At 32.4% G+C, this 13,576-nt stretch overlaps 1 protein-coding gene and 1 non-coding gene across 3 annotated transcripts in view; both read right to left on the bottom strand.

Moving 5' to 3' along the window:
• Positions 1–13,576, bottom strand: part of LOC114327411 (zinc finger FYVE domain-containing protein 9) — a 78,575-nt gene that overhangs the window by 27,866 nt on the left and 37,133 nt on the right. For both annotated transcript variants that reach the window (XR_007697622.1, XM_028276024.2), the window contains exon 10: positions 10,967–11,156. Coding sequence is in view for 1 of the 2 variants with exons in the window: in XM_028276024.2 (XP_028131825.2) it covers positions 10,967–11,156 (190 nt within the window). In the remaining variant the exon portion in view is untranslated. The remainder of the gene's footprint in view (positions 1–10,966; positions 11,157–13,576) is intronic.
• Trnac-gca (transfer RNA cysteine (anticodon GCA)) lies at positions 10,797–10,868 on the bottom strand. Its single transcript has one exon. It is a non-coding gene; the product is annotated as a tRNA-Cys (tRNA).

Raw genomic sequence — 13,576 nt, 5'->3', positions numbered from 1 at the left:
ACCGTTTATAATAGAATCAGTTATAGTAGACTATCACTTGTAGTGGACAAATCCTCCAGTCCCTCCGAGTGTTATGGAGTTAATGCATAGGAATCACTTGTAATAGACAATCGTTTGCAGTGTAAATATCGACTGTAATAGACACAAATTCCCGTCCCTTCCCCTGTAAAAATCGGTTGTAATACGACAGATCGTCAAAACTTATTCCTCATATTGGGCAATCAAATCCGCTTTTCTAGTATTCTTGCATTTGTCAATAAATAGAACATACATCGTGTAATTTTTGGAAAATCATTTATAATTGAATGTCCATTACAAACGATAAAAGTCACGACTAGTAGATAGTCCGTTATAAACGATTTATTATTTGTAATAGAAATCGGCTATAACAGACAAAACCCTAGGTCCCTTGGAGTCCATTATAAACGGTTTTCACTATATATGGACACTTTAAAGAGTAATAAAATTTATGTTTAAATGTTTGAATTTTTTCTGGCCTTGCCTGGCTTTCTTTCTAAACGACCCTTCATATACAGGGTGTCCCGAAAAGAATGGTCATAAATTATACCACACATTCTGGGGTCAAAAATAGTTCGGTTGAACCTAACTTACTTTAGTACAAATGTGCTCATAAAAAAAGTTACAGCCCATTGAAGTTACAAAATGAAAATCGATTTTTTTCAGTATATCGAAAACTCTCAGAGATTTTTTATTGAAAACGGGCATGTATCATTCTTATGGCAGGACCACCTTAAAACAAAATTATAGTGAAATTTGTCCACCCCATAAAAAATTTATGGGGATTTTGTTCCCTTAAACCCCCCCAAACTTTTGTGTACGTTCCAATTAATTCATTATTGTGGTACCATTAGTTGAACACAACGTTTTTAAAAAATTTTTGTCTCTTAGTATTTTTTCGATAAGCCAGTTTTTATCGAGATGCGGCTTCCTTTTTACTATATTTACATAAAAAATTTATGGGGGTTTTATTCCTTTAAACCCACCAAATCTTTGTGTACGTTCCAATTAAACTATTATTGTGGTACCATTAGTTAAACGCAGTGTTTTTAAAACTTTTTTGCCTCTTAGTCTTTTTTTGATAAGTCAACTTTTATCGAGATGTGGCTTCTTTTTCAAAATGTACCAAAAAATTTAAGTTATAAATAAATTTTCAGATTATTAACAGGTGTCTATAATCATACTGAACCATATACAAATAGGTGGTGGATTCGACAAATATTCAAAATATCTCGATAAACACTGGCTTATCAAAAAAGTACTAAGAGGCAAAAAAGTTTTAAAAATATTGTGTTTAACTAATGGTGCCACAATAATAATTTAATTGGAACGTACATAAAAGTTTGGGGGGGGGGGTTAAGGGAACAAAACCCCCATAAAATTTTTATGGGGTGCACAAATTTCACTATAATTTTTTTACGATGTTGCTGTGATAAAAATTCCTCATGTCCATTTTCAATAAAAAACCTCTAGGAGTTTTCGATATATGAAAAAAAATCGATTTTCATTTTGTAAATTCAAAGGGCTGTAACTTTTTTTGTGTACACTATTGTATATAGGTAAGTGAGGTTCAATCAACCTATTTTTGACCCCAGAATCTGTGGTATAATTTATGACCAATCTTTTCGGGACACCCTGTATACTACGTTCTTTGAAGGTAAAATATTGCAAAACCTCCAAATTTTAAAGAACTGCTTGGATTGACATGAAATTTGGCATTCACATATCTAATAAGTCAAAGAAAATAAAAAAATATGAAAAAAATATTTTTAAGAAACGCTTTTCTTTAGTTACGAGTGTCTAAAATTAAACATAATATTATAAAAAAATCAACCAATAAGCAAAAAATAAAAAAAAAATGAAAAAATACAACACATTCGTCAAAGAAAAGCGTGGCGCCTCTTCATCGAATAAACGGTTTTTCCACCACGCTTTTCTTTAACGAATGTGTTAGATTTTTTCATTTTTTTTTATTTTTTGCTTTTTGGTTGATTTTTTTATATTATGTTTAATTTTAGTCACTCGTAACTAAAGAAAAGCGTTTCTTAAAAATATTTTTTTATTTTTTACTTTCTAGTCTTACACTTTTCAAACATTAAAATATATCGTCATGTTTATTTAAATATATATGTTGTAGTCAAAGCCCGAATTTCAGGCACTCCTAGGTTTGACTAGGCAATCCTCAGGACTGACTGACGGTCTTAGTCAAAGTCCGAAATAAATTACAGTTTCGGCCTTTGACTAGTCAAACCTAGGAGAGACTAAGTTGGTCAGGCAAAGGTCGAAATTAAATTTTATGAAATCGGGGTTTGACTAGTCAAACCTCGATCAGCTATTAAAATGTCGTAATTTGTTAGATTAGCTTTAATAAAACGTCATTTTTTAATTTTAATGTTTATTATTTTTATATTGTCGTAATTAAAATAAAAAAAAATCGTGTTTACTCTCACATGTTAAGACATTGTGGCATTTAGACTTGCACAATACGTTAGACCTTTTACACTTACATAATTTTGAAGAGCATTTCTAATTGCAGTAGCATTCTATAAAGTCTTTTCCTCAAAATTTAGGATCTTTTAATATGTACTAATTTCTCTTAGAGATAGCTCAACGTCTGGAACATCTTCGAAATTAAGAAAATTCTCTTTGCATTCTCTTATTTGATTCCTTGAAAAAACTATGTTTATTATTCCGTATTTCGTACCTACTCTATATAAACCGTCAACTGTTTTATCTTGTATAGTACCCAAAATCTTTTGCGCTTCTCCTTTGGCTCTATCAAAGCTGGGGATAGGTATTCTTACACAGACAGAAAATATTAAAATAAATAAAGGAAAGGCGATTGAAGGTCTTCATGCCCAGGCCAATACTATGAAACAATTACGTGAAAAAAATCCTCCAATTTCGATCGAAAAAGCTGTAACAATACCTATCCCCAGCTTTGATAGAACCAAAGAAGATGCTCGAAATATTTTGGGTATCATTCAAGATAAAACATTTAGGTTAGTAGTGTTAATAGGAAATAGTGAAAGAGCCTTAGAACAAAAACTGGAACAGTGGAAACAAGCTCTGGAGGAAAAAGGTTTAAAACTTAGTAGGACAAAAACAGAGTATTTTGAATGTTCATTTAAAGATTGAGTTACTACAGATAAAATGGTATTTTTGGATGGTGAAATGATTGTGAAAAGCAATAGTTTTAAGTTCCTAGGATCGGTATTACAGAGTAATGGAGAAATAGATGGGGATGCAAGCAGTAGAATTAGGGATGGATGGATGAAGTGGAAAAAAGCGAGTGGTGTGTTGTGTGACAGAAAAATTCCAATAAAGCTGAAGGGAAAATTCTATAAAACAGCCATAAGACCGGCAATGATGCACGGAACTGAATGTTGGGCAGTGAAAAAGAAAAAGGAACAACGAATGCATGTGGCGGAAATGAGAATGCTTAGATGGATGAGTGGAGTGACAAAGAAGGAAAAAATTAGAAATGAGTATTTTAGGGGAAGTCTAGGTGTGGCACCAATTGATGCCAAAATGAGAGAGCATAGGTTAAGATGGTTTGGTCATGTTCAGCGTCGAGACGTTAATCACCCAATATGAAGAATAGCTGAAGTGCAGATTCCTGGAAGGAGTAGGAGAGGAAGGCCAAAGAAGACCTGGGGGGAGACGATAAGGCAGAACATGTTGGTAAAGGGGATTAACATTGATATGACCCAAGATAGAATTGTGTGGAGAAATGCAATTAGGGAAGCCGACCCCGCATAGGGATAAGGCAAAGAGAATGATGATGATTCAAGATAAAACATTTGACGGTTTATATAGAGTTGGTACGAAATATGGAGCAATGAACACACTTTCTTCAAGAAATCAAATAAGAGAATGCAAAGCGAATTTTCTAAATTTTGAAGATGTTCCAGACGTTAAGCTGTCTCTAAGAGAAATTAGTACAAAAGATTCTAAATTTCGAAGAAGACAAGGCTTTATAAAATGCTACTGCAATAAGAAACGCTCTTTAAAATTATGTAAGTGTAAAAGGTCTAACGTATTGTGCAACTTTAAATGCCATAATGCCTCAACATGTAAAAGTAAATACGATTTATTTTAACTACGACAATATAAAAATAATAAACATTAAACTTAAAAAATTACCTAACAATAAAAAACTGAAAACGTTTGTTTTCTATACTTCCACAAAATTTATTATATCTAAGTGACTACAGCTGTTTCGGCGGAGTGCCTTTCTCAAGTAATATAGTTTACAATGTGTGGAAGTATAGAAAACAAACGTTTTCAGTTTTTTATTGTTAGATAAAATGAACTTCCATCAAGTAACGGTCGAATCCATCAATTATTAAAAAATTACATTTTATTAAACCTAATCTAACAAATTACGACATTTTAATAGCTGATCGGGGTTTGACTAGTCAAACTCCGATTTCATAAAATTAAATTTCGACCTTTGCCTGACCAACTTAGTCTCTCCTAGGTTTGACTAGTCAAAGGCCGAAACTGTAATTTATTTCGGGCTTTGACTAAGACCCTCAGTCAGTCCTGAGGATTGCCTAGTCAAACCTAGGAGTGCCTGAAATTCGGGCTTTGACTATAACATATATAAAACATATGATGTAGTATTTTTCATGTACATATAAAACATGAAAAGTAGTCGTAATCGGTAAAAAATTTGAAACTTTATTGTTTACTTATGAACCATAACGTAAACAATTAACATAAAAAGTGAAATTATGTATAGTTCATATAATTAGCTACAATCTGTAAAAGTTTCAAGTTTCTTCATTGTAAAAAACAAGAGATTTAAGCATTTTCCGTTAAAATCGTTTTTTTATTTAAACAATTAATAAACAAAAAAAAATTTATTGACTATTCGTGTATTGTTCCCGCGAATGCATATGTCTGCAAATTTTTAGTCATTTGCATTGAAGAAAAGGCAGTCAAATTAACGTCCAAAGATTTAACCCAAACGATTGAACTAAAGAAAAACGTTTAATTAATTAATACGACAAAACGAATTCTAATGTTACGTCTCTACCGGTGGTTTTTCTAAGACAACGATAAAAACACGAATTTTTTGAATTCGAGTTTTGGTTATGTTTTGTTTCGTATCGTATTGAAATTTGACACGAATAAACGCAGATTTATATATAAACAAATATATGAGCGTTCAAAATTTGAAACTTTATTGTTTATTTAGGAAGCATAACGTAAACAATTAACGTAAAAAGTGAAATTATGTATAGTTCATATCATTACCTAGAATCCTTAAAGGTTTCAAGTTTCTACATTGTAAAAAACAAGAGAATTTAAGCATTTTCCATTAAAATCGTTTTTTTTATTTAAATAAAGAAAAAATGTTTTATTGAATATTCGTATATTGTTCCCGCGAATGCATATGTCTGCAAATTTTCATTCATTTGCATTGAAGAAAAGTCAGTCAAATTAACGTCTAAAGATTTGATGCAAACTATTGAAGTAAAGAAAAGCGTTTAAAAAGTGATATTGTGCCGATGTGTGCTTTTGACCTAGGGGTGAGTTTCACCCCCTATTGGGGGTGAAAAATATATGTTTAAGTAAAAGTCCGGAAATGGATAAAATGCCTAATTCTAAGCAACTTTTGTTCTATTAAGTTTTTTCACCAAGTTAATACTTTTCGAGTTATTTGCGAGTGAATATGTTAATTTTTCTACAAAATAACTACGTTTTCAAACGGTTTTTAGCAAATAACTCATAAAGTAAGTATTTGGTGGAAAAAAATTCTTATCAAAAATATAGCATGTAAAAAAGTGAAAAACTTGGTGAATATATTAGGTCACTGTATCTAGTAGAAGCAGAGTTATAGCTAATGAAAAATGGTTCATATTCGTCAAATTCCAAATCGTATATTTTGACGTGCCATAACCAAAAAACGAAGCACTTTTTTGGGGAAAACTCATTTTAACTTTTTAAAGTGTTTAAAAAATGCTTATTTTTGTTATTTAAAAAAATTTTTAGCATCAAAAGTAAACAAGTTCGTTCAAAGTTGGTCGCTTTTTTTTTGGTAAGAAATCGGGAAAATCATCCCCTAATTAGCATTTCAAATGAACTTAATTGTTATCACTTCACAAGTTTTTTACTCGCGTATGTATTGATCATACGGTCTGTAAGTTTCGTCGGTTCAAAGTACTTATTTTTGAAAGAGCTGCAGTTAAAAGGGCTTGAACGAGTCATTTATCAAGAGTGTATGCAAATTTAGATACACCGAATCTTGACAAATTTTTGTCTTACAGAAAAACAAAAAAATACAAAGTATTATACAAAAATACAAAATACAAAAACCATTTTTTTCAAAATTAAAATTTTTAAAAATTTTACTTTAAAACCAAATTTTTTTCAGAAATAAGCACTTTGAATCGATGAAACTTACAGATCATATAAACACAACATAAGTAAAGTAACTTGTGAAGAAGTAACGATTAATTTCATTTAAGTTGCTAATTGGGGAGTGATCTTCCTGATTTTTCTTGCCAAAACAAAAGGGACCAACTCTATTTTGAGCGTAACTTGCTTACATTTGATGCTAGAAATTTTTTTTATAAAAACAGAAATAAAGATTTTTTTAAACACTTTAAAAAAGTTGTAATGTGTTTTCCCCAAGAATGCTTCATTATTTGGATATTTCACATTGAATTATTCTATTTCGAATTTTTCGAATATGAACCTATTTTTCATTAGCTATAACTCTGCTTTTGCTAGGTATAGGGACCTAATATATACACCATTTTTTCACTTTTTTATAGGCTATAATTTTGCTAAGAATATTTTTTTCGACAAAATGCTTACGTTTTGAGCTATTTGCGAAAAACTGTCTAAAAACGTGGTTATTTTGTTGAAAAATGAACATATTCACTTGCAAATAACTCGAAAAGTATTGGTTTGGTGAAAAAACTCTATAGAACAAAAGTTGCTTAAAATTAGTCAGTTTATCCATTTCGGAACTTATCTTGAACATATATTTTTTCACCACCGAGATGGGGTGAAACTCACCCCCAGGGCAAAAGCACACATCGGCACCATATCACTTTTTTTCTATGACATGTTAGCTATGCGTATGCCAAATTTCATGTCAATCCAAGCAGTTCTTTAAAATTTACAGCAAAAACAGTGAAAGAATGGACTAATAGAAAGCCACATACACTATGACAAGATGATCTACGAAAGGCGACCAAAAATTGGATCCATACTGCACAAGACAGTGCACATAGGGGGAGGGGCTATGTCCTGCAGTGGACTTAAAACGGGCTGATGATGATGATTATTCCTAGATACATAAAATTACGAGTACTTTTAACCTTGAATTTGTCATTTGTAGGTACATTTTTTAATTACTATATTATAAATAAATGTTGCCCCGTAAGGAACGCAATTCTTCTTCTTTAAGTTCCATCTTCTATCGAAGGTTGGAAATCATCATGGCAATGCGGACCCTGTTGACTGCCGCTCTAAATAGCTCTGCACTACTGGATTCGAACCATTCCCGTAAGTTCTTAAGCCAGGATGTTCTTCGTCTTCCCACATTTCGCTTTCCTCGGATTTTGCCTTGCATAATAAGTTGTAAGAATGAGTATTTCTGCCCTCTCATCACATGTCCCAAGTACTCAAGGAACGCACTATAAGTTTTTTTATGTGAAGGAGGTGGTAAATCTTCTGAAGACCGTGCCAGGCCGTATCCCGTTAAGGATGACCTGGCATGTGTTTGAATTCAGGGTGGAAATATCCATCCGCACCCATTCCCCTAGAGGAGTCGTGCCCACAGATGCACCCATAGCTCCCTTCTTTTTCTTCAGGTGCCATCTCCGCTATGGAGGTTGGCAATCATCATAGCTATTTTAATTTTTGAGGCAGTAGCTCTAAATAGTTGTTTTGAGCTGCATCCAAACCATTCTCAGGTTCTTCAGCCATGAAATATGTCTTCTTCCGATGCTCCTTCTGTCATCTATCTTTCCTTACATTATGAGTCGCAGGATGCCATACTTCTCGCCCCGCATCACATGTCCGAGATACTGTAGCTTTCTTTCTTTAATTGTAAGTTCAACTGGCTCTTTACCTATTCTTCTCAGTACTTCATTATTCGTAACTCTATCTACCCAGGAAACCCTCATATTTCTTCTATAGGCCACGTTTCATAGCTCCCTGCCTACCAACTAAAGTCCACCCCGTCATCCGGACTACTCATGCGGTAGGTCCTTTCCAGACCAATGCATCACATGGTGAATAACCCAGCTTAACTCTCTCACTTTTTCATTCTCTTTCTTTATCTCTCTTATCTTTGCTGCAAGTTTCTTTCTAATATTTCCTTCTTTCTGACAATTCAAGTTACTGCATCCAGTATTGCCTTGTATTCAATCTTCATTCTCGTTGCTACCTCCATTATGGTATTGGCACTTACCCTACTTACCTTCCTGTGTAATTTGGTTATGTCCTAGTCGAACATTCTGTACTCCAATACACAGTACTCGGTGTCCTGTCAGCCACTCCACAGTCTGCGCAGATTCCATCCGTAGCATTCCTTATCCTTTCTAGGTAGGCCCTGAAGGAGCCATGCCCGGTTAGGAACTTGTTGACAAAGTAATTAGTGTCTTTGTCACCTTTGTAGTGCTTATCTTTGGGCTTTCTCTAGCATTCTCCTACATTTGTTGATGTTAAGCATTTGTTGTCATACAGGTGTTGCTTGGCGTAGAGTATAGTAGAGTGGACCACTTCCACCAAAATTCTCCTTATGGAAGTCCCTGGTCCTCCCACGTTGTTGGGTATAATACTTTTCAGCACCGAAATCCTCTCCTCTGCCTTGTGAACGACGTATTTCACGTGCTCACCAAAAGTTCGCCTCGTATCCAAAGTGCTTCAGTTTTTTGCAGGTAAGATCCTTTCTCCCTCCAGGACAAAAACTATATGGTCTCTGGCCCTAGACCCCTGAGGATGATAGCTTCAGTTTTCCCGGTAGTCAGCATGAAGTCGCTGATTCCCATTCACGTCTTCACGTTAAGGGCTCGGTTCCCTCTATGCATTATTGACCAGTTTTCATTGACGCATAATAAGTTAGTATTATAAAAATTACACTTTTTAAAAAACAACTTTTTATAATATCACTTTTTTGTTATTTAGAGGACACAATAAAAAAAGTATTATACAAACAAATATTTTTCAAATTAAAGTGTCAATTTTAAAAACAAAAAGGATTTCCGATGCCGGCAATTGACCTCGAGCCTCTTGGGTGAAAGCCAGGTATTCTAGCCACTAGACCATATTGGATGTGAGGTATGGAAATAAAGTACTTTTTATAATACCACGGTTTTATTATGTACAGGACACAATATAATAGTCTAAGAGCTAGAGCCGAAAAATAATCGTCATAAGTAATATGGAGTTTGGCATGTGAAATGTGTCTATTGTATATTGATAATTATGACCCCTTTCAGGCTGACACCTCAGTGGATACAGGAAGTAGCAATAAGGGATGAAAGGGGAAAGTTAGTGCAGTTATTAAAGGTTTTCACCTCCTATTTTGTTAAACCTCCATCGATTTGCATGAAAATTGGTGACTAGTTAGAACATACCTCAGGAAATAAAAATGATTTGGTGCCAACTTGCACATTTACCCTGGGGGTGGATACCACCCCTTCTCGGGGGTGAAAATGATTTTATTAAAAATAACCCCACAAATCGATAGAGGGACAAATTATAAGTAAAATTTGTTATATCATGTTATTAAAATAAATCAATACTTTTTGAGTTATTAAAGATCAAAGATTTGTCTGTTTAAGAGCGCATGCGTGAAGTTACGGATGATAAAAAGAAAATATTAATTAATTGTATGTTACTAAAATATTATTTTTATATTATTTCGATATTATAAATTTAGCAAAAGTGTATTCGAATATGTTAAATGTACCCATTATTGGTCACCCCCAGTTTCTGGACATATTCAGTTTATAATGAAAAAAAAAATTCAATTAAATATCGAAATACATAATATAAAAATAATATTTTACTAACATTCAATTAATTAACATGTTCTTTTTATCATCCGTAACTTCACGCATATGCTCTTAAATAGACAAATCTTTGATCTTTAATAACTCAAAAAGTATTGATTTATTTTAATAACATGATATAACAAATTTTACTTAAAATTTGTCCCTCTATCGATTTGTGGAGTTATTTTTAATAAAATAGTTTTCACCCGCGGGAAGGGGTGATATTCACCACCAGGGTAAAAGTGCAAGTGGCACCAAATCAGTTTTGTTTCTTGAGGTATGCTCTAACTAGTCACCAATTTTCATGCAAATCGATGGAGATTTAACAAAATAGGAGGTGAAAACCTTTAACAACTGCACTAACTTTCCCCTTTCATCCCTTATTGCTACTTCCTGTATCCACTGAGGTGTCAGCCTGAAAGGGGTCATAATTGTCAATATACAATGGACACATTTCACAGGAAAAACTCCATATTACTTATGACGATGATTTTTCGGCTCTAGCTCTCCGTCTATAAAATTATCAACTATATTGTTGTTTCAATCCCTATGTCACGAAAGAATTTTGTAATCGATTTTAAACTCATATAAATCAAATAAAATTGTAAAAAATAATGAAACATGTTTCGAAAGAATAATTTTGTGATATACCTTAATATCATACTAACAACTTAATAATATATGAATTTTTAGTAGGTATATTAATTTAAAAAGTATGAAAATGCTAACTAAAGTAAACTAAAAATAAAAAGTAGGGAACACCCGGGTTTGAACAGGGGACCTTTCGATCTGCAGTCGAATGCTCTACCACTGAGCTATATTCGCTATGTTTATAATGGATTACAAGATTTCCCGGACGTAGGGACAAATGCCAAGTGAAGTAGGTATATAAAAACGTTTTAAAAAGTCACGCGATAACTCACCTGGTCATATCTATTAACTGGAATGGTAAGAGTAGTATTTTTGTCCTCCATATGAATAGTCAAGCCGTTGATCTGCGGCAGAGTATATGAAAAATTCCTAAAATCTGCTAACAAATTAATTATGGTATGTCCAATTTCTACAAACACGCTGTCTCGGTGTCTCGTCGATATCACAGGGCTTGGATAGTACCTATAAATTAAAAAAAAACGAATGATTAACATAATTGCCTTCAAAGTCAGCCATTGAGTATATAGGCCAGGGTAATAAGACAAAAATATACCCTGTTCGTGACACTTTAGCAGCCAGGGTACTGAAACGTTTTTTCGACAGGTAATACCTATAGGAACAAATTGTAACTATTTCCTGCGTAGGATCTGGCGGCCATTTTTATTTATAAACAATTAACTGTCAAAAAATGGATTTTCCCCTTTTTTCAAATCAACGGAAAACAGTGAAACATGATTTTTTTAGTACAAATATCTTCGAGATTATGGAAAAAGCTTTAAAATGACGTATTACAAAGTTTGATATACTCATTTATTGTTAATATAATTGCAAAAAAAGGTCGGAATTGCAAAAAAAAATTATTTTCGCAATAACTGTTGTAAAAATTAGTGTACAACTTTGAAATTGTTTTCAAATGAGGGCTCTTTGGTGCTTAATACGTGATCAAAATTTCAAAGTGATTCATTTAATTGTTTAAATTTTATTCAAATTGTTTATCCCAGAGAGCATTTTTTTTGCAATAACATAAGTCGGAAAAAAATTACGTTAGAACAATTCCACAGGTGTCAAATGAAAGAGCATGAGCTACATTTTCAACATGGTTTAAAAAAGTGAATAAAAATTGCATTTATTAGTAATAAATAATTATGCAAAAGTATCGTCAATTTTTCTTTATAAACTTTTTGAATAACTTTTTCCAAAAAAATTAACTTTTTTACCCTGTTTTAAGTGTACAACTACCAAGTAATGTTATTTATATCATAATTGATAAAAAATTGTAATAAATATATATAATTTCTTATATAACAAAATAAAAAGTTTATAAGGAAAGATTTACGGTACTTATATAATAAATGCATTTTTTATTCACTTTTTTTAAACCAAGTTGAAAATATGGCTCATGCTCTTTCATTTGACACCTGTGGAATGGTTCTAAAGACATTTTTTTCTGACTTATGTTATTGCAAAAAAATGCTCTCTGGGATAAACAATTTGAATAAAATTTAAACAATTGAATGAATCGCTTTGAAATTTTTATCACATATTAAGCACCAAAGAACCCTTATTTGACAAAAATTTCAAAGCTGTACACTAATTTTTACAATAGTTATTGCGAAAATATTTTTTTTTGCAATTCCGACCTTTTTCGCAATTATATTAACAATAAATGGGTAAATCAAACTTTGTATACGTCATTTTAAAGGTTTTTCCATAATCTCGAAGATTTTTGTACTAAAAAAACCATAAGTTTCCCTGTTTTCCATTGATTTGAAAAAAAAAGGGGGGAAATCCATTTTTTGACAGTTAATTGTTTATAAATAAAAATGGCCTCCAGATCCTACGCAGGAAATAGTTACAATTTGCTCTTACAGGTATTACCTGCCAAAAAAACGCTTCAGTACCCTGGCTGTTCAAGCGTCATGGAAAAAACTTTATTACCCTGGACTAATAGTATGTAGTCATGGAGTGAAGTATTGAAAATCACTATTGGTGTATGTTACAATGCTAAATCTATCGCATTTTATATTACATACTATAATTTTATTAATGGGAATAAAACACAATTTTAATTGAAAATAATCATTTAATTTGATTTAAATAAATTGTCAATTAAAATTGTGGCTTATTCTCATTAAATATACAATGCGCGTCAGAGAAAACGGGCACCCCAAAAAATAGGTCATTTTTGATATCTCGTATCTCCTAAACCTGTTGCCCGATTTAAGTAATTTTTTTAATATCTTATAGCCTTATTCTTTAACAATATCGCTGTAAGAATATTATTGTTAAACAGGTAAATTTTCATTGTATACCGGCTGTACGAATCAAACTGTTTTTTTTTCTTAAAGTTCGCAACACCCTGTGGAATATTCTAGCATTTGTAAAATACTGAAATTAAAACCCAACTTTAGCCTTAGGTTTTCTTAACATTTTGTTTTTTGATTCATTAGTTTATATTGGATAATACAAAAGTTAAATACTTTAACAACTAGCCATGTTCTTCATCAGTACAGGGTGTTTCTAAATAAGTGCGACAAACTTTAAGGGGTAATTCTGCATTAAAAAATAATGACAGTTTGCTTTATAATCGCATGTCCGCAAATGCTTCATTTCCGAGATGGGATGTTAAATTTTTTCTTACAAACTGACGATTTATTTATTGCTTTAAAACCGGTTGAGATATGGAAATGAAATTTGGTCGGTTTTAAGACGTAGTTATTGCACATTTTTTGACATACCATTAAGAATTTTATATTCACCATTAATGTGCATATGTGTAATATAATCGGTCATATTACCCGTATGCGCGCCAATGGTGAATATACAATTTTTAGTTGCATCTCAAAAAATGCGCAGTTTGTAAGAAAAAATTCAACATCCCG

Source organism: Diabrotica virgifera, chromosome 4 (assembly GCF_917563875.1).
Source record: "Diabrotica virgifera virgifera chromosome 4, PGI_DIABVI_V3a".
In the NCBI taxonomy this organism is placed as follows: Eukaryota; Metazoa; Arthropoda; class Insecta; order Coleoptera; family Chrysomelidae; genus Diabrotica; species Diabrotica virgifera.
This window is presented reverse-complemented; position numbering and strand designations above follow the sequence as displayed.